Source organism: Melopsittacus undulatus, chromosome 10, assembly GCF_012275295.1.
Source record: "Melopsittacus undulatus isolate bMelUnd1 chromosome 10, bMelUnd1.mat.Z, whole genome shotgun sequence".
NCBI lineage: Eukaryota > Metazoa > Chordata > Aves > Psittaciformes > Psittaculidae > Melopsittacus > Melopsittacus undulatus.
In genome coordinates, this window is record NC_047536.1 from 1614835 (window position 1) to 1635982 (window position 21148).

Sequence of the window (21148 nt, forward strand, 5' to 3'; positions counted from 1 at the left end):
TAGTATTGCAGCTTGCAGTACCCTGGAGGTGGAAAACCGCTTATTTCTGTCTTATTTTTATCTTGGCTGCTAATAGAAAGAGAAATAACCTGTTGAAAAGTCTGATTTGATGCAACATATTCATTGTGTTGTATTTGCTTTTCTATACTATAGCATTGTGCAACGTTCGTCTTACTTTTTCCATTACACAAATGATATTTTCCTGTTCTACATGTTTGGAAATAGATGGTCCAGGTATTAAATAACTGGCTTCTCAGGAGCTGTGAAATTGAATTGTCCCAGGAAGCTCCTTCAGGAACCTTGTATTTACTGGTCTATGCCAGTAAGTCTTCATGTTAACAGTTCTTATATATATCAGTGTTTATTTCCACCATTTGAATATCAGATGGTTCAGCCTAAAGGAAAATCTGTATTTCATTATTATCTTCATGCTTTCTTTGGGCTGGAGGGGTAATATTAGAAATACTTATAAAACACCTCTAACCCTCAAAACCCATGGAAGAGCATTGTAATACATGTTGTGGCTTAACTACAGCCAAAACCAGGACAGCAAGATGGAACTTCTTCTTTAAACAAGCAAACTAGTGTGGTTTTGTTGATAGTGCTGTTGAACTGAAAACATTCTAGTTTGGTGTGAATTATGCATTATGGTGAATCAACCCAAGGCAGCACTGTAAGATGGAATAACAGAAAAAGTCAGCAGTTGGCAGAAGTTAATGTTGCTGGGAAGTGATGAAAATACTGCCTGAGAAAAACAAGAACGACTTGATTCTGAAAGTCATGTTCATTAATGGAACTTTTTCATTAATGAAAATGTAGTTTCATTAATAATTCAGCTGCCAAAGTTCTCATTGCAGACTCTTGGAACAACAGAAGATTCCAAACTGTGACTCTGCCAATAAACTTTTCCTTCTTAAAGCAGCTGCAGTACCTGAGGGCTGATTTATTAAAGAGCTCACCTAGCAAGTTTCCTCTTGGATCTTCTCTCTGACAGTTACTTTCATTACTGTATTTTGAGGCACTCTTTCTTGCATGAGATTTTCCCGAGGTCAGGCTTAACAAAAACATCATTTTGGACAAAGTGTAATCCATTGTGTGACATTTCTGAAATCATCAAGGCAATGCATTGCATTAAACCACCTGTGACTGGCGTTTCTTTGCCCCCTTGGAAAACAGCTCTGTGCTGGCGGATGGAGTTATGTAAAATCCAAAGTACTGCTCTAATAGCTTCAGGGATGACTTTCTATTGCACCTGACTCCACAATCACAATGAACTGGAAATTGCAGTACAATTAATTTTATGTCACTGTGTAAACTTTCAGGCTCCCTGTTGGACCATGCAGGGAACAGCAGTTTTCAGGCTCTGAAACACACACACTGCTGGCCTGAACGTTTCTGTTCACAAGTGTCTGTAGATGGTTCAGAAGAATGTGAGTCTTCCCTTTCCCTTGGATGGGATTCTCAGTGTATCAAACTGTGTAAGCTTTAGAGAGGATTTATGTAAGTGTCTAGACAGGTTCGAGTCTATAGGGTAACATTGAGCGTTTTGTACTAAACTATTCCATGGTAATGATGACAGCAATAATGAACTTCATTGCTTAGAAATATATCTGTATGTTTTTCTTTATAGTTCCTCTTACATCAGTGCCTTCTCAGACAATGTCATATATTTAGGCTAAAGAAGATAAATGCACCCTTATCTCTCTGGAATATGTTTTATATTTATTTCATTATTGGAAAACTAAATGAAAAGGTTGAAAAAGATGTGAAATATGTGGACTCTTTTTCAGCTGGAAAGAAGACTCTTTTCTTTAACCTCTCTGTGACTCATTTGTATATGTAAAACCAGAAGTCTGCCTACCACAAAATAGATGCACATGTATATACATCTATAAAGTACCGTAGGACACTGAGACCACAGAAAGCATTATTATTAAAGTGCTGCATTTTGCCATTGCCTAGCCATTATTTTCTGCAGCTAGTGCACCTCATGCAGTGTGATATTGAATATTTAAGTGATGTATTTCATCAAATATAATTAGTCCATTGTATCTCAGATACTACTGTTTTGTAGGACAGCGGGTTTTAACCTTTTTATAGGTGACCCTCACTTGAGAAAATCGGTTATATGACTGTAATCCCTCAGGTTAGACTCCTGATGAAGGCTCCTACCTCTTTCCCTTTGCTTGATGAGTATGCACACCACTTTGTCACAACCAATTCACCCATGTAGCACAAAGACCAAGTCTGCTACTTTTTAGATTCAGCAGAGTTTTCAGTTCTGGGCCCCTCACTACAAGAGACATTGAGGGGCTGGAGCAGGGCCTGGAGCACAAGAGAGATGGGAACGGCTGAGGGACCTGGGGGTTCAGATGGAGAAGGCTCAGGGGGACCTGATGGCTCCCTGCAAGTGCCTGCAGGAGGATGGAGCCAGGAGGGGCTGGGCTCTGCTCCCAAGGAACAAGGGATGGGACAAGAGGAACCGGCCTCAAGCTGCACCAGGGCAGGTTTAGATGGAGCTGAGGAACAATTCTGCTGGGGTAAGGGTTCGACTGGATGAGTTTGAGGCTCTTTTCCATGATTCTGTGCTGACAATAGCAGTTAATCTTGCTCCAAGCAGGGCAGTGCTGTTTGGATGCACTCAGATGCCTGCACAGAGCATCCCACCACCTCTGATTCTGGAGTGGCCGCCACACTCTGCATATGCACCCCCAGCTCAGGTCAGGGAGAGTTAATTCGGTGGCTGCTGGTTCTGCTTCCCCTGCAGTGAACTCATGCCCCGCAGCTGGGAGCCGCAGACAGAAAGCACTTTACTGGCTCCTACTGTGTTAGTATCTGATTGCTTTGTAAGTGGTAAGGTAATTTACCTTCAGCACTCCTTCCAAGGATATGGATAAAGACGCTTATAGATAACAAGTGATTCGTCCACAATCGCTCAGAGGCTGGCTCAGTGCGGGTAGGATACAGAAACTATGACAAAGTCCTGGACTATCCGTTAAACCACCTTTCCCCTTCTCTGTGATTATCTGGATACTGTAGGTACGTAATGGAGTATTCTTTGTTTGGTTTTGTTGCTTTTTTGCCACAGTAGCATTTCATTTTCTCCTCTATCACCACACTGAGGAGGTGGCTGCAGTGCACTGGCAGAGACTGATAAGTGACTTACAATCTTATACCACACGTTTCCTGAATTTTCAGTTTGAAATGTACAGTCTGGGATGACAGCCAGTCATTCACCCTGTTCCTGCCTCAAACAATGGAAAAACATGCAGACAAAAGAAGCAACACCTGGCAAACGTTTTGGGTTCACAACAACAACAAGAGAGAGTTAATGATATCCATGGTTAGGAGTGAGATAACTTGCTTATTTACAGCATACGTTGAAAAAGTTTTCAGAACATTTAGATTCCATTTAACTATGGCCATGCACAATATAGTGTAGAGAATTAAAGCAAACAAGCAGAAGAGCTAAAGCAGACATAGCATTAAACCAAGTCTGTACCGCTGGGAAGGAGCCCTGGTCCCACTGTGCCAAAGTCCAGTGAGGGCTGGCCATGGAGACCGGGGCTCCCGGTGATACTGTATTGTATTCCTGGTGTTTCAGTGGTTTCTTTCCTTCTGACTCTGAGTAATGTGATCTGCCTTTGAAGATGAATTTAGCTTGGAAGGTGGCCCTGTGGTTCAGTGAAAAACCTGTTACTCATTGCGATAGCAGATGATGTGGTTTCCTTGTGGTCGAGTTGTTTGAATAAGGAACTAGCAATACTGAAGACTGGGTTTTTGATGCTGGCTAACAAGGATTTTCTGTGGGTTTACTTATTCTTTTCTTTTAGTGCATCAGATTTGTTATCTTTTTGCATTCAGAATTTATATTGTTTAGAGGTGTAAGGAAATATCTGCATCATTCCTCATTTCAGAGAAATAATGTATGTTTGTTGTTTTGGTTCTTTGTGAAAAGGATCGATGAGGAGGTGTTTGTGTCTTTTAACAACCATGGCACAGAGGATAATTCAGCACAACTAAGATACAATCTACAGTTACTTTCTTGAGGTAGTATTCACAAAGAACTGCTTTGCTTAGATTAGGGATGCAGCTGATTCTGCTTTGAATTAAATCTCTGAGGTTGGAGATTCAGTTGCTCTCAGACCATTGTGTTGCTGGGATTTAGCAGTGTTAAGTGAAGGTACCAAGGCTTGGAAGAACTTTGCAAAGTAATTTGCCCAAGTTAAAGCGGATCTGGAGTTTCACATTGCGTTTTAGAGAATGTTTGGATGGCAAAAATAGGTGAGAAGTGATGTTTGGAAGTGTGTGCTCAGGAGCAAATAGCCATTGCCATTGTACATGTAACACTGGGACATCCCACGCTTTCCCTCATCCCCGAGGCTGAGGGCTCCAGTTGTGTTGCATCTTGTTTTAACTGACATTTTGCCTCTGTTCCACACTGATTTCTTTAATGGTTTCACTGGATAAAAGAATGAACAGGGGGGAAAAAACCCTTTATTTTCTTTTTTAGCATGTTGGTTTTAAACTCAGCCAAGGGCTGGATATTTTATGATTGCTTCAAAGATATGTAGATCAGACTTTGTATTCTCAGATCACTTAATTAGAACACAATTTATCCACACTCAGCTTCTAATTTGAAATGAGCATTGCTGATATTCTTGACTGCAGTAAGATCTCTTGAAGAATCGCATGTTGATTATCTGGTCATCAAGCCCTGATTTTTCAGGAGTGCTCAGCACAATCAATGTGTGTGAAGTTCATTAGAATTAGGTGTGTTTGTCTATTTGTGAATTAAATCAGAAATTATGAAAGAAGAAAAAAAGCCAGAACATGGAGAGGACCAGTGTGTCAGATTCCTAGTCCTGTGTTTTCCATTGCAGGTTCAAGAGACTTCTCTATAAATCCTAAATGTTTGAAACTGTTGAGTGTATTCTGGTGACATCCACACTTTGGGTAATAATTGAGAATAGGCAAAAGTTCCTCAGTCTTTTTCCCCAAACCAATACTGGCAACTGCTATCTCAAAACTTTCTTCCCTGATGTAAAAATCCAGATATATTCCATCTAGACACAGTATGTTTAAGCTTCCAAATAATAAAGCGCTTTGTGAGAGACCACAGAGCATGTCATGTCCTGAGATCCGTTGTGCCAGTCCTTAAGGCTGCTGATCTTTTATTACGGGGCAAGTGATTTACTTTCCTGAACTTCAGAGCTCAGCAGATTTGCAGGTACTGCTGTTGAAGTTTTAATTTAGGCAAAATGCTCATAAAGAAGTGCTCAGATGTTCAGATGTGAATCCAATTTGATATCCCTGGCAAGTTCAATAGTGTTCAGCTTCTGATTTTGATTCATTTAAACAGGTTTATGAAGAAGCAGTGTATTAAGCTTTTATCTCTCTCCTATATACATGAGTGTGTGTGCATGCTCCCTAGTTAGTACTTTTATATATATATATCTATAAGCTTTTATATGTTTTAATATAAACTAAATATATCTATGTAATGTTGATATTGGTGTTTGGTTTATTATTCTATATTAAATGCTACATTCATCTTAGGCCAGATCTCTGAGGTTTTGCAGCTGCAGCACTGTATATTCAGTTACTTCTGCACAGCTTAAGTTGCACAGTATCTTATTTACTGTGTGGGAACTGAGTCTTGAGGAAGATTAAATTAATTTGTGGTAACTTGAATGCAGTTCTTGCTTCGTTAATCTTACAGAGATTCTGTTCGTTCTTATTGATGTGCAGTTGGCTCACTTTTAAGAACAGCCTCTATGATTTGTGGTTGCAAGATTCAGTCTTTATTTAGCTGGCGCTGCTGTGTCTCTCGGAGGAAAACTTTGTTTATGTGGGTATGACTTTCCCATATTTATCCTCCAAAAGGAAAAGTTGCATCCAAAGGAAGCTGAGAAAATATGAAGCTCATAAATCTTCTGAAGTAATTTTTAATACAAGGGCACAAGTTTGTATTTTATCACTCATAAATATCCACTCATTGAAATCCAAACATGCTTTGTTTAAAGTCAGAACTTAGACTGGGAGAGTAATTCCACTTAAGCTTCTTTGCATGTGGATATTGTCCAAACACATCTTCTTCCTGCTGTGTCTTACTCCACATACTGGTGGGGAATGGCACAGGACCTAGTGTAGATTAGACATTTGGTTGTTCTAGGAGGTGCAAATGGGGGCTTCAAACATAAAGGTTTTGGGGCTAAACAGACTCTTTCAAACTTAAATAAGAAATAGTCAAGTGAAGGATAGTGAAGAGATTAGCACATGTGATAGTCCTAAAATTAGGATGTGTTCATGAAAGGTGACTTTGTCTCTTCTTCATCATTCTGTGCTTCCCCAGGCCCACAGAAATGTGTAGGAAAATGAATGATCTCTCTCCAAAAATCTCTGTTCCCTTTCTCTTCACTAGTTGTGCTGCTTTTAGGAGTGTGTATTCTCATTGCTTTTCCCAGGGTGGGCAGTCAGCAGAAGAGTGTTAGGTGAGGAGCTGGTCCCAGAGGTGTTGCATAGAATCATAGAGTTGTTTAGGTAGAAAAAGACCTTTAAGATCAAGTCCTGCCACTGCCAAGTGCACCACTAACCCATGTCCATGTGTTGGGAGAGCATGGCTGAGCTCCTGGACCAGGCAGGACATGGTCACTGTCATGGCTTTGGGTGCTGTGCCAGATTTGCCCCTCTGACTGCCAGTGTTTGAGCTTCAGTATTGTGCACTTTTCCCTATGCAAAAGAAAAGAAACTGGTTACTTCTGTCTTGTGGGAGTCTAAAACATACCCCTGATTATAAGAGGTGTTTTGATCAGAGCTTTAGCATTCAAAAGCCTGAAACGATGCACCAATTTTAGTTCCTGGCTGCGCAGCCTGATTCTGAGTTCCCCCTTGAATGATTTATGGGTTTGGGAGGGATTTGGGGGATTCTTTGGCTTTTTTCATGTTTATTTTTTTAATATTGGTCTCAATTTACAGTGAATTAATCTGTTCAGCAGTTTTTCTGTACTTTGTTGTTTCATATGAAAACAGATCAGCCTCACTGCAAATGGTTTCCCCTTGTGATGTGTTCTTTTACTGTTTGATTCATTAAGTACAGAATGTGCTTCAGCTTCTAAAAACAAACATACATCATTATAATTATCATTTTCCTAATACAACTTTTTCTGATTATTGTTCACTAGAAAACTATAACTTAATGTAATGACTAAAGCATGCGGTTCATAACACTGTTTTCTTTAATCTCTTTTGCTATATCTATTAGAAGTAGTTGTAACCTGGAATTGCACTTAAACTTATTTCCCATTCTGCATTTACGTATGGAAAAGTGACTGTGCTCAAATGACACCTGCTTATTCTGTTTTCTTCTCATGTGCTTTTTGTTTTAATCCACTTGCCTTATTGATTACACAAAATCATTTTCATTATCTCCAAATATGTCAGTACCCAAAGAACAAAAAAAGTGTCTATCCTTCTTTATCACTGAAAGTCATCTGCTGTTTTCAATCCAAGAGGCTGAAAGGGGAGCATAATTCTCAAATCTTGGTGTGTGTTTGTGGCATTGCTAAATAGAAAACTAAAGGCCAAATCCTGATCACACAGAAGAACATGAAAGATACTATCATTGCATTGTTGCTCCCTTTTCATGTTTGAAGCTTAATCTTCTTTCACTGGAACAAATAATGTTCGTTTGATGCTGATTGGTAAAATAGCAGCGAGTGAATGCAGATTGAGATCTCTGAGCAAGTCTTATAGGAACCTAAAGACTGTATTTTCAAAAGCTGGTTTTAATCCATCAGGGTTCATCTCCTTAAAGGCCCTGAGAGAAACAGGGAGGAAAACATTCCCCTGGGTGGATGTACAGAGTGGCCAGGCTGGACTGTTTGCTGCTCCTCAACAGAGGATCCTTTCTCCAGGAAGAATCTATAAAGAAGTATTTTTAAACCTAAATGCAGATTTACATCTCTGTACAAATACGGAGACTGCACATCCCAACTGTGCAGCCTCACAACACTTGAATCTCTGATCTCTAATAGTCACTGATGGGATTTTACCATATTTTAACGTCTACAGGTCCAAAAGGAATATAGGCTTAGTTATCTATTTGTGGAGCTTGGCTTGGTCCTTTCACAGTGTGGAGGAGAGCAGCATGATTGATGCACACTGGTGATGTGTTTTTCTCCTGTCTTCCAGGCCCTTCAAACCACCACAGCCAGTCTACGCTGAGACCACCGCTGCCTCCTCCTCACAACCATTCCCTGTCCCACCATCACTCCTCTGCCAACTCCCTCAACAGGAACTCCCTCACCAACCGCCGGAACCAGATCCACGCGCCCGCACCGGCACCCAACGACCTGGCCACCACCCCCGAGTCTGTGCAGCTGCAGGACAGCTGGGTGCTCAACAGCAACGTCCCGCTGGAGACCAGGTGGGACATGGGTGCACACACACAGAACCCCTATGGCTTGTCAGGAGATGGGGTTCACTCTGCTTGGGTCAGTAGTGGGTTTGGAGGGTGCAGTGCTGGGGGTTGGTGATGTGACAATACCCCCTCAGTGTTGGGTTTGTTTTGCCTTGGAATGTGGGCAGGTGAACATGTGCGTGTCCCATGTTAAAGGCTTTTGGTCATTTGCACCATCCCTGCTTACACAACTCATGGTGTTAGTGCAGCATATTTTACTCACAGGCTCAGGGACCACTTAAAATTCATCTTGGCTGTGTTGCTGAAAAATACACATTTTTGCCTTTCCTGAATTAACAGAGGCTCATTTGAAATGATGCATTTTGGGAGACCTTGGGAAACAATCCTGGATCCAAGACTGGCACTACTATGATTTTGATTTATATTTCATCCACCATGCAAACTCATTTTAATCTCTTCTGTATGTGTTAACAGCTTGATGCCCATGGGGCAAACAGTTGCATATAAATGAAAAGGTGCAGCACTTAAGCCTGCCAGAGAAATAAATAAATAAAGGCCTGACATGCTGCTGTTCTAATATTCTGGGTTGTTGTCAGCTGGGTATGGAATGTCAAACACATTTAACTTGTGCTTTAAATAGTGGAGCTGGTCTGCCAGCATTTAAAATTAGCCATTGTGGTGCTGAAGAAAGGGACTGGGAGAGGAGGGTGTTCCTGCTTGCCCAGATAGGGAGGTGCACAGCTACAGGTAGGGGAGCTGGACTGCCTGGAATGCTGGCTCGTACCAGGGGTTCAGCTGCTTGATTGGCACAGCTGCTGTTATATTTACTCAGAGTAGGTAGGTATGGTGTAGTTACACCACTGTGCTGGATCACACTCAGTAGCTAGGTGTGGTGTACTTACACTGCTACGCAGTAGTGTAACTACAGCGTCAGGCCAGTCCCTTCCCAAATGTGATTAACGATTGCCTTCTGGTTTGGAGCTCTGGGAGGAGTTGGTAGAGTTGGATTGAAGCTTACAACACCCAGACTGTTGTTACTCAGCGGGTAGTCAGTGGTTGTAGCACCATGGGGAGCAAATGAGACTGACTAGAACAGGGAGTCTGTGCCCAGTTTGTGCTCCTGTGCTGCTTTGGAAACCTCCTCAGGGGCTTCATTCACATTGCCCTGCTTTGCTAAAATGGTAACAAAGGTGCCATGAAGAAGTGGGGGGGCCTGAGAAGCAACTGAAAGTTATCCAAAGCCTGAGGTGTCCAAAAAGGACAGGAAGGGGATTCTCATGTATTGAAGTTTGGAGCTAACTTTGGCAGACATAAAATAAATTGGGAGTGAAGCTCTGCCCTGAGCTACTGCTTCTATGGGAGCATCTGCTCCTCTTTAGAGCTTAATTTGGGCATCCAGAATTTGGTATTTATTGCTAAGAATTACAAAACAAAACTGTTGGTGCTGTCCATGCTGGGCCAGTTGTTGCTGTGCAGTTCACTGCCCAGGATTACAACATATCTTTACTTTTAGTGTAGAGTAACTCCCTGCAGTCCATTTGTTTTCATATGAAGTTTTTCTTGGGTACAACAGTACCTGAAATACGTCATTTCTGATGGCTTAGGATTGTTCCAATTTATCAGACACTTTATAGGGAGATAATTCCTTGAGATATTCACAAAACAAATTCTTTGGCTTAATAATGGCACTCTGAAAGTGGGCATTTCCCTGGCTGGTTTTGTGTCTGTTCCCTGTCAGTGAAGACATTCAATTCTGTTACTAACTTTGGTTCTTTCCCTTTTCTTTTTGTTATCCTAAAACCTCTGGGAATATCTATATCTTGGTGTTGATGACAGAAGGTTACTTTGTGAATACTGGGTGTTTTGGAGATACCCAGTTGGAGTTTTCCCATAGCTAGGTTTGTCCTAGGCAAGCATTAAGATATTAGAAAACATCCTGACAGTATCTCTGTGTTCTAAGAGCATTCTAGCATTGCTTCAGGATGGATTTTTCTTGTCTGAAACCACACACCTGACAGCACCTGATGACAAATTTCATCACAGGAATATTAACTCAGAAGGTGATAGATTCTATTTTCTGGTTTGCAGTGAGTTGTGCTGAGGTTGGTACCTGCAGAATCATTGGACACTTTCACTTTAAAACTGGCCCTTCACCTACATTCATACCAGCAGCCAAAAATACAATAAAAAACATCTTTTTGGTAACTATTAACTTTTTTAGTTTATCCTTTGCTCTATATCTTTACCTTGTGGTGGAACACTGATCCCTTCTGTGCTGCCTTTTCACTCTGTCATTTGTTTCTCTTGTTGTCAGCTTATGAATGTGGGTAGTGGAGTGCTCAGGAGGCAGAGGCAGCACTGACAGCACCGGCTTTATCAGCACAGAGTTTCACAACTTTTGGTTTTCACCTTTCAGTTACCTCCAGTCAATTCTGCTTTTGACTGGAAACTATGTGCAAGTGGTCACATCACTGATGGTGAAATGAAAAGCGGAGCCTGAGCTGTGTGAATGCTTCACATGAGCTCTACAAAACCCGGATCACTATTCCAGACATCTCTTTATCGCACAGCACTGAAAACTGAAATTATTGAGTAATACAATGTGTGTTGTATTCTTTTTCTGGTACAAATATTTTCCCCTTCTTTTCTTTGCTACCTCAGGTACTTGGGGCTAAATTCAGGCTGTGTGGAGACAGCACATTCTTTCCAGATATGTCTTTTCTCCACCTCTTTTTTCCAGTGTTAATGGGAGGGTTAATCACCTTTTTTGTGATGTCAAATAAGCTTTTACTGCTTGTACGTGCTTTCATGTACCCTCTTCAGGCAACCCTCTTCTTTCATGTACCCAAGGATCCTTGTACATTCTGTGGTTCTGTATTTTTTACTTCATTATGCTTAGCTGTATTTTAGTAGCTTGTGGCTTTTAGTGGAGTTACAATATTCATACAGAGTCTCTAACTGTGCTGTTTTAGAATCAGAGAATACTTTGTGTTAGAAAGGGACTTTAAAGATCATCTCGTCTAACACCACTGCTGTGGGCAGGGACACCTTCCACTAGAGCAGCTTGCTCCGAGCCCCATCCAACCTGGCCTTGAACACTGCCAGGGATGTGTGTTGATTTTACTGTGCTTGTTTCTGGTTCAAGGCAAACAAATACGGACTGTATCTTCCCTAGTCTGCTGCTTCTTTCTGGCTGCAGGAGCCCCCCAGGCTGGCTCTGTGATCATTCTGTTTTCTTTGAAATAAGGGTCCATAATGGAAGAGCTGAAATATCTTTAACTAAGGATGCAGTAATGCATTGTCATAGCATTTTTATGGTGCTATTTTTATGGTTCATTTCTGAGGTACTTAGCAGCTTTACCTTTAAGCTCAGAGCTGCTCTTCAATGCTCTTTAACTTTTATTGTCCTCTTGCAGTCTCTTTCAAGCTATCTCCTCCTCCTTTCCAAAGTGCTGGTTTCTAGGTTTTCCAGTTAAGAGGTGTTCCTTTATTGCTTCTTTAATGATTCGTTTGGAAGAGGGTTGTATGATGAAAATACCACCTTTGAACATCCCAGTTTGGGTCTTATTACTTCCAGACAGCTAGAGAGGCAGTGGTCTACTTTAAAGCTTAAAATGCTTTGAGAGAACAGGGAGAAAAGTATGGCTTTGCAAGGAACCTTTCTGGTTCGGGAACCTCACACAGGCCATCTGCATGAATCATCACAGAATCACAGAATGGTTTGGGTTGAAGGGACCTTAAAGCTCATCCAGTTCCAGCCCCTGCCACAGGCAGGGACACCTTCCACTGGAGCAGCTGCTCCAAGCCCCTGTGTCCAACCTGGCCTTGAACACTGCCAGGGATGGGGCAGCCACAGCTTCTCTGGGCAACCTGCTACAGGGTCTTGCCAACCCCATAATAAAGAACTTCCTAATATCTAATCCAATGTAAGTCTGCCCTCTTTCATCTTAAATCAATTCCCCTCTTCCCCTGTCCCTACATCCCTTGTCCCAAATCCCCTCTCCAGCTTTCCTGCAGCCCCTTTAGGCACTGGAGCTGCTCTCAGGTCTCCCCTTCTCTCATCCAGGCTGCCCCAGCCCAGCTCTCTCAGCCTGGCTCCAGAGCAGAGCTGCTCCAGCCCTTGCAGCAGCTCCATGGCCTCCTGAACTCACTCCAACAGCTCCAGGTCCCTCTTGTGCTGGGGGCTCCAGAGGTGGATGCAGGACTCCAGGAGGGGTCTCACAGGAGCAGAATCACCTGCTGGTCACACTCCTTTTTATGCAGTTCAGCAAATGGTTGGCTTTCTGTCAAACAACACCCCGAGTCCTCCTCAGAGCTGCTCCATTCAGTCTCTCCCAGTCTGTGTCTGTGCTTGGGACTGCACTGACCCACATGCAGGACCGTTGTTGAACCCTTTGGATCCCATCCCTTCCCTGCAGTGTTTTGAGCGCACCTCACAGCTCGGTGTCATCAGCAGACTTGCTGAGGGTGCTTGATCCCACTGTACATGTCACCAGCAAAGATGGTGAACAGTACCAACCCCTGAGGAACACCACGTGAGTCATAAGTGAGGATAACAGAAGAGCTTTCATGGATGGATGTTTGACTGAGATTGCCTAATGCATTAATGCCTGTTCCAGTACTTTATATTGATATTAATTTAGCTGGTACTATTATAATTAATAATACTTAATCCAGGAGAAAAAGACAAAATTAAACAGAAATTAGTCTTATTTCCTTAGCATTGTAATTAGCCTCATACTTTCAAATATTTTCAGTTCAAATCTTTCAGTTGTAGTTGCACGTATGTCTGTATTTCTTTGAGCTTGCTCACAAGAATCTGTTGCTAAGCTTCAAGGAAGACTGTAGCTAGAAATGTTTTTCCTGTATTTCAGGAGAATGGATGATGGTCACTCTTCTGGTGATTACACAATCAGGGTCTTCAGATCTTGTGGGCTGTAGTGTAAGAGCAGTGGCCCAAATCTGGGATCATGCAAGCAAAGTTCAGTTTAATGATTGAATAATCTGAACATTAGCATTAAAAGACCCCTTATGTTGCTCCTCAAAATATTTGCCAGCACCTGGGTTCAAGCTATATTTCTTACTTTGCCAGTCTGATTCCAACACACTCACTTTGGGTGAGCCTGAGGAGAGGGAGCTATGGCAGGAAAGAGAGATTAATGGATGGAGCAGCAGCCTGAGCTATAGGCCAATCTGCACCAATGCAGTTCATGAACTCAAACCTATGGGGCATCATAGCAGGGCAGCATCTACACACAGCATCTTTGTGGCTGCAGCAGCTGTGGCAAAAAAAAGGCAAGAATAAAAAGTGGCAGTTAATGCTCTGTGTTTGTATTGTTATTTTATTTTAAGAAATAAATCAAATAGATGTTGTTAAAGCTGGATTCAGATACTCTTCTGTGCTTGGGTGTCCCTATTAACTGCAGACCTTTTGAACTGAATACCTCGACTTGAAGTTTCTGAATGTGTAGAAGTGCCAAGTTACAGCTCTTCTCTGCAACTGCCTGCCTGTTTTCAATGATGTCTCAATATTGTGATCTCTTTATATATGATGCAGAATGTTCTAATGTTCTGGAGCAGAACAGTGAAACAGAATTTCTTTTCCTTTTGTTAATGCAAATTTCTAGGATATATTTGGCCTAACAAACAAGTACTTGGGACAGCCAGATAACTCCTTACTAATTCTGCTTTGTCTTATCTGGCTTTCTCTTGCCATTTGGTTAAACTGTTCGGCTACAGACACATATGCTACAGCAGTTTAGCCCTCTGAGTCTGAGGGCTAGGATGAGAACTGACTCCTTCATTCTCTGTTCCCTCATGTGAAGGTTGCTGGAAGATTGTGTGTGGACTTTCCACATAAATGGGATCTGAACTGATAGATTTTGTACCTAAAAATCAAAGGCATTTTGAAGAGTCGAGTAGAGCACGGTCCAAAGCATCCTCAAGGACTTCAGGCACATTTGGGCCATGTACTTGGAGGAATTCCAACAATGTTGTAGAAAGGTCATTTTTAGCAGGCCACTGGAGCATTGTTTTCATAACAAATGTCACCTGTGATAGGAGAGAAAAAGGATGAAGGAAAACACGACAAAAGCAGAATACATAATGATGGTTCAGAACATCGATCTAGGTGTACTCCCACTCACATGCAGATAAGCGCAAAGAAGTTCTCACAGATTGCAGATAATTGCATGTTTCACAGTCGTGTTGGTTTGGGGTTTAAGTTTTGGGTTGTGCAGTGAACAGGCAGCACACAACAGTGAACATCAAGTACATGTAGGGTGCTACTTTATATTTTAAAAAGTCTCAAATGCTGTGATTTGGGTTTCTAGGCTTTAAGTTTACATGTAGACATAGCAAAGCTATAACAGTTATTTTAGATATTTGGGTTTATTATTCTATTTTATTATTCATAGCCTATTATTTATAGGCTTGAAATACCATTGTTGTTAGTGCTTTTTTCTTTTTTTGTTATTGAGTAGTTGAATTAAGATGCAGTGAAGAGCTTACCTGTATGAATGCCTTTTAAATTAGAAGGGGTTTGAAATTATGTTTATTAATTTACACCTGGGTCGGGGCAATACCAGGCATAGCTACAGGTTGGGCAGAGAAGAGATTCAGAGCAGCCCTGCAGAGAAGGATGCTGGGGATGGACTATTCATTAGGGACTGTAGTGACAGGACAAGGGGTGATGGGTTCAGACTTAAAGAGGACAGATCTAGCTTAGATGTAAGGAGGAAGTTCTTTACTGTGAGAGTGGTGAGGCACTGAAGCTGGGGCTGCCCAAGGAAGTTGTGAATGCTCCAGTCCTGGCATTGTTCAACAGCAGGTCAGACAAGGCTGCAGCAACCAGGTCTACTGGAAAATGTCCCTGTCCATGACAGGGGTTTGGAACTGGATGATCTTAAGGTCCTTTCCAACCCAAACCATTCCATAATTCTATGAACTGATGTAGAAACCTAAAAATGAACAGGCCTATTGAAATGCAAAATACTGTTGTCATTCTTATAATTACTGGAATAACAAATGTGGTGCATTATTGGATTTTATCCCTTTGACTGCACTGTGCAACTACTACTCAGAACTTTACAGTAGAAAAAACCCAAGTTTTTCCAGTTAAAAAAAGTCCTATAATTTGAGCTCTCTTGGGGCTGCCTAAGTCTTGAGATATCTGCATTCTTGATCCTCTCCCATTTAATGGAAGAACATATGCAATGTAACCGCTATTTTGTGTTTATGTATGTAGCTGTTGCTGTTACTCTTTACTAGGCATTAACTAGCTGTTTCATTGACCCATTCCTGGACAGCAAACAACTATGAAGAAAGATTAGCATATATTCAAAGAGCAAAGCAATTCTTTGCTGGCTAACTCACACAGATGCTCACTGGATTCCAGCTGGGTGAGTGTGCTCACCACCTTCTTGCAGGGCACCCAGAATCCTTTTTGGCCACACAGGCATCATCATTAAGTTAAGGGGTGGCGCCTGTAGCTCCTTAGGGTCAATGGGCTGCTGTGTGCTGTGAGCTCTGTCAACACCAGCCATTCAACCCAATGCCATCCTTGCTTGCCTTCCCTGACAGATTTTATGCCTTTCCATGCAGGAGTGCTCCCTTTCAGATTGTTAAACTACTAATGACCCCATCTCAGCAATACTTCCTCTCTCCGTGTTTTTCACCTCATCTTTCCACAGACTCTCTTGCAGCTCTTTGTCCCAGCTGAGCAGCTCTCTGAGCAGCTGCCCAAGGCTGTGCCATTGGGATGTACCAGAGCCAGGCTGGCAGCTCAGGCCAGAGCACTCCAGCATGGAGCTCACAGTAGGGCTGAGAGAGGTTATAAAAACTGTATCCAGCAGAATCTCAGTTAACAGATTCCAGATGAAAAGCAGGTTCTCCTATGAAAAGGTATCCAGAACTAACAGCTAACAGTGCAACTACAGGACAATACACGTTTTACCTGGGGTTTACCTATTCTCTCTTTTCAGTTGCAGCTTTGTGAACATTGCCTATTTGTTTTTGTTTGATAATATGACAGATCAGGGTGCCCAAAGGCAGGCACCTGCCAGTTGTAAAACATCCTACCACCCTGTCCGGCAGCTTTCAGTTACTGTGCTTTTGTGTGTCCAACTGTGTCTTTATTGAGAGTGTAGAGATGGTGGTGACAGGTAGGTCTGGTACTTACCCATGGCACTCTGCTTTACACCCAGCAATTGCCTGAAGACTTTGCCTGGGGGTTTGGAAACTCCAGCCTTTAAGGAATTCTGATCCTTTCAAGAGCTGAGGATCTGGTGTTAGAGCTTCACTGGAAGCTGGGTGACTGCTGCGAGGTTCAGAGTCACGTTACAGTCAATAGAAGTGTCCCACTGGTATTGATGGGTTCATTATGAATTACTGTTTCCGTGCCTAATAGAGTGTCCTTGGTTCCTGCACCATGTACAGTGAGTTACAAATTGATTGTCTGCAGGAGGCTGAAAAGCACTGAAATAGTGTCTTGCAAAGAGGGCTGTACTATGTTTGCAACAGGCATCTGTGTGTGAGGGTGCACACAGGCACCCTTGTGTACAATGACCGGTTCATTTATACAGTGTGGATTTCCACTGAAAAAAAAAACTATTTTACTGAGTTTAGTCTGGAGATTTGATGAGACAATTTCTTTTAACTGCACATTTTAAATCTTTATTGCTAAGTTTAGTGCAGTTGTAGGATACCCAGGTCCCTGTGTTGTAGATGCTAGAAAGGGTCAAACCTGTGCAATTTCATGACACCAATGAAGCCTCAGCTGTGTAAGCCTGGCTGATAACCCTGTGTTTTGCTGTGAGAACCTGAGAACAAGAGCATTCAATTAAATCTCATTTGGGGAAAGATTGAGAGGCCCTTACACAGGTAACCAAACCTTGCACCAGTCGAACACTCAGAGGTCATTTCAGCAAAACCGCATAGGAACAGCCTGCAGTTTTCTTCCATCTTGGGGGTTTCTGTATGTAAGTCAGAAAACTGCCTTCAAACCTCACTGTCTGAATTTGGCAGTCACTCTAATTCTACCACTGACATAAAATGACTCATGGCTACTTTTGAGAGGAGTTAGAAGACTACAGAAGATTGTTTTTTCTCCCAGTGAAAACCAGCTTCAATAGAAGTTCTGTAATTCATTGTTTGTTTCTGACAAGAGTAAATGTCCAGTGAAATTATACAGATGTGGTTTTACCGCAGCTTGAAGATATTCTCTAAGTCCTAGAACCATTAAATCGAGCTCTTACCATTTCATTTCTATTTATTAATTACTACTAAAAACCTATGGAAAGAAATATGAAAAAAAGAAAGACAATTTAAGCATTACAGCTTTCTGTATTTTTTTCTTGCAGAATAAGCTTAGTATAGCATGTGGAGGGGAAGAAGCAATTTCTGTTAGAAAGTATCTTGTTCTTCCTCTCTATTACATTTTTTCATTGCAAAACTCATTCTTGCAGTGTGCTGCCAAGGCAATCTGGCCAGAAAGGAGGGGGAAAAAACAGAGGTTGTTCTCTCAAAGAATATGGAAGCTAATACAGTCTCAGTCAGACCCAGTATTCCCTGAACACCAGAGCGCCTTTTGACCTGTGGGAAAATAAATGCTATCGAGAGCTCTGACTTAATGAAGAAAGCAAAATAAAGCTTTTCCCATTTATCGTTAGTCCCCAGCACTGGGGACAAATGTCCCCTTGCAAGCCCAGCTTTCAGAGATGTCACCTTTCTCCTGGTGTCGGTGGTCCCAGGCATCAGCACACTGCTCTAAAACCAGGGGATTCACTTTACTGCCCAGCAGGCTACAGAGCAGCAGAGGAGAGCACTGAGCAAGCTACAAGGTTCACTTCTTCCCTTTGAGCAGCGTGCAGGCTCCTTCCATAAGTTCCATGGATGCATACATTACTGAAGCACCATGTACTGACAGTCATCTCTTGTAATTTTCCAGCGTAGGAATGTCTTCATGATGCACAGGAATTAGGGAGACTGGGTTAAGAATTAGCAGATTTACTCCCATGTTTTTGAAATAGAAATCTAGTCCCAGTCTGCATCAAATTATTAATGCTAATTGTGAGGCAGGAAATGTGTTTTTTAAGGTTTTTTTTAAGCAGGTAAGACAGAGAATATACAGGGGTTTTAATTCTAATATGGAATGTATTTCAAATCAAGTGAATGAGTACAAATAAGACCATTTCTTTTCATAAGCAGTCCATTGTACTGTACCTCCCAGTGTTACTGCTGTGAGACTGTAATTAATGCTGATAAATGCTCATGTTCTCTCTGTGCAGCATGGGCCCACAGACAATTGGTTGTATCAGAGCATGTCAAATCCTACATAAAATATAGCTATAGATCATTGGTTTTAGGGATAGGCTTGAGACAAGTCAATTTATTTCTATTAGTAGCTGAATCTTTACTTAAAACTCTGGGGGTCCAAGTGTTTCGTCCATTACGTTCTCAGTCTTTCTGGTGTGCTTTGCTATAACTTAAGGTATTTCTGCTGCTCTGGTCTGCAGCTTCTGAATGCAGCAACAGTTTTCCACAATGGCTTGGGGGATATGGGACATATGTTTAGTGATTTTCAAGCTCCTGAAGGTAGATTTTCTGCCCTTTACGATGGTGCAGTACCTTCTTGTGGTTACTTTGCTAGAAATCTTCTTATAGAGACAATAAACTTCTAGCTTTCAAAATACATGGGTAGGAGTTGCAGGTATGAAAAAGTTCAGAGCTTATCCAGTGCTATTTTTTCTGGTTTTGCTTTATGAATGACACCATTCCCCATATCCATTTCATTTGGCCTTTCTTGCTTCTATCAAGTTTGGATCAGTTTTAACAATATAATAGAGATTATGTTTGCATGGATAAGTGTGTGGTTTTCTTTATATTCTTTATGTATCTCAATGTGGATCACTGTGGAACTAATTTTTTCTTCTACTTTTTTTCTTCTCACATGAAACAGTATATGATTGACATGTTCTATTAAACTATATCTAGATATTCATTAATTCAGTTTTAATGGGAGTAGAGTTTCATTATGTATCTGAGTTTACTTTAACAATGCTTTAAATTAAAGATTCTGTTGGTACTGTATCTGCCTTCTCAGCTAAAGAGGACAGAAAATTCCTGGGTTTAAAAACCTTGACATTGCAGACAAAGGCAGTGCCAAGGACTGCGATTTCCAATGTGAATCTGTGAGATCTGCTTTGGGGCTAGAACAAGGAAAGAACTCTAAGAACTTTGTTGTAGACCCAGGGGTCCAAACCCAAAGGGGACGCTCATGCCATGAGGGTTTAGGATGAGTAGGTGGTCCTGGGCTCAGGCAGATGCAGAACCTGAATGAGATGAGCCTTCCTACCTGACTTTGTCTCACTGGATCTCTCTTCCTTCTGTCCTTCCTTCTTTTCTCCCTCATGTTCTGTGGCACTTCAATCCCTAGTTCCAATGACAGAAGTGGAATTGTGTTGCCAGTGCTGCAGACAAAGTAAAGTAGAAAGGACTAAAACTGCTTCTGCTAACAAGAGTTGATCAGGTTTTAACCAGACAAAAAGAACATAAGTGTCACTAGATCTAGCATAACCCAACCAGCCGAATAGCAGCATTTTCCCAACAACTATTTTAATTCAGCTGCTGCGAAGTAAAACGTTAAGTGTTAATGAAATCAGACTGACAGTGTTTCTTCTTTCCTTGTAACTGGAAAGGGTCTTTTTTAGTTTAAAAGGATGGGTAATTTAGAGGGGGGAAAACTTTTAGCGTTTGCCTTTACTGTGTTTTCTCATAGATTGTATAGGGTGTGCAGAAAAGAAGCAATTCTAATGTCTATGAGCCTCACTGATAAGGAAAAAAGAGGGTGACTTTATTTGAGAAACAAAATGACAGAATATTTCTAGCTTGAATATTCCCTTTTAATTCTGCTTCTTTTCTTTCCAAATACTGCATTTATAAAACCAAAACAAAATATAGAGCTAATTTTGAACTAGTGAGGCTTTGAAAGCCATTTCTGATTGTGTACTTTTGGGTCTCAGTTTTTTATCTACAGTGTTTCCAAAGCACAAGTATACACTTATGGCAGTGAAGACCAGCAATATCTCAAGTGACTGAAATACTTTCTGAAACAAACTAGATCTTGATCACTGTTGTAAGAGATGTCCGAGGTCATTTGGGGTTAAAAAACACACACAATAACAAAGGTAGTGTCAAACTAAGGGATTTTTCATGGTTATTAATAGAGTTTATTAATGACTGTATTAAAAACAAGGCCATATTTTAGAGACTGCCTTCAAATGTGAATGGTCAATCATAGAATTGAGAAACCTAGCCAGCCTTCCTTTTACTGTCTTCTACCTGTATGCAAATTCTATGCAATTTATTATGCTCTGGGTTTCATTTCAAAACAAATGCTTTAGTGACCTTTAAAATCATCTCTGTTATTCTGTATCATCAGTATGCAGTAAATCCTGTACTTGGAAGTATGCACATGTATGATGATGGGTTGGAAAACATACTTAGGAAACACATTTCAGTTTCAAACATACAAATCATTGTTGTAATAAACTGTGACTGAAATTGGTTTTGGAGTCCTAACAGGTGATTTGAGAGGGACACACACGATTCTGATCTCAATAAAACTGTTAAACAGTTTCTGCATTTGAAGTAAGACTTGAGTTTGGTTTTGGAGAGTACTGAGTATCCTTATTCTCATTTGTTCCAAGAAGCATTTCTTTTTCAGAG

The 21148-nt window shown here is 41.3% G+C and overlaps 1 protein-coding gene across 3 annotated transcripts in view; it reads left to right on the forward strand.

Moving 5' to 3' along the window:
- The window catches only part of TENM2 (teneurin transmembrane protein 2), a 509002-nt gene that overhangs the window by 322313 nt on the left and 165541 nt on the right, over positions 1–21148 (forward strand). For all 3 annotated transcript variants that reach the window (XM_034066670.1, XM_034066671.1, XM_034066672.1), the window contains one exon: positions 8194–8428. In XM_034066670.1, the coding sequence (XP_033922561.1) occupies positions 8194–8428 (235 nt within the window). The remainder of the gene's footprint in view (positions 1–8193; positions 8429–21148) is intronic.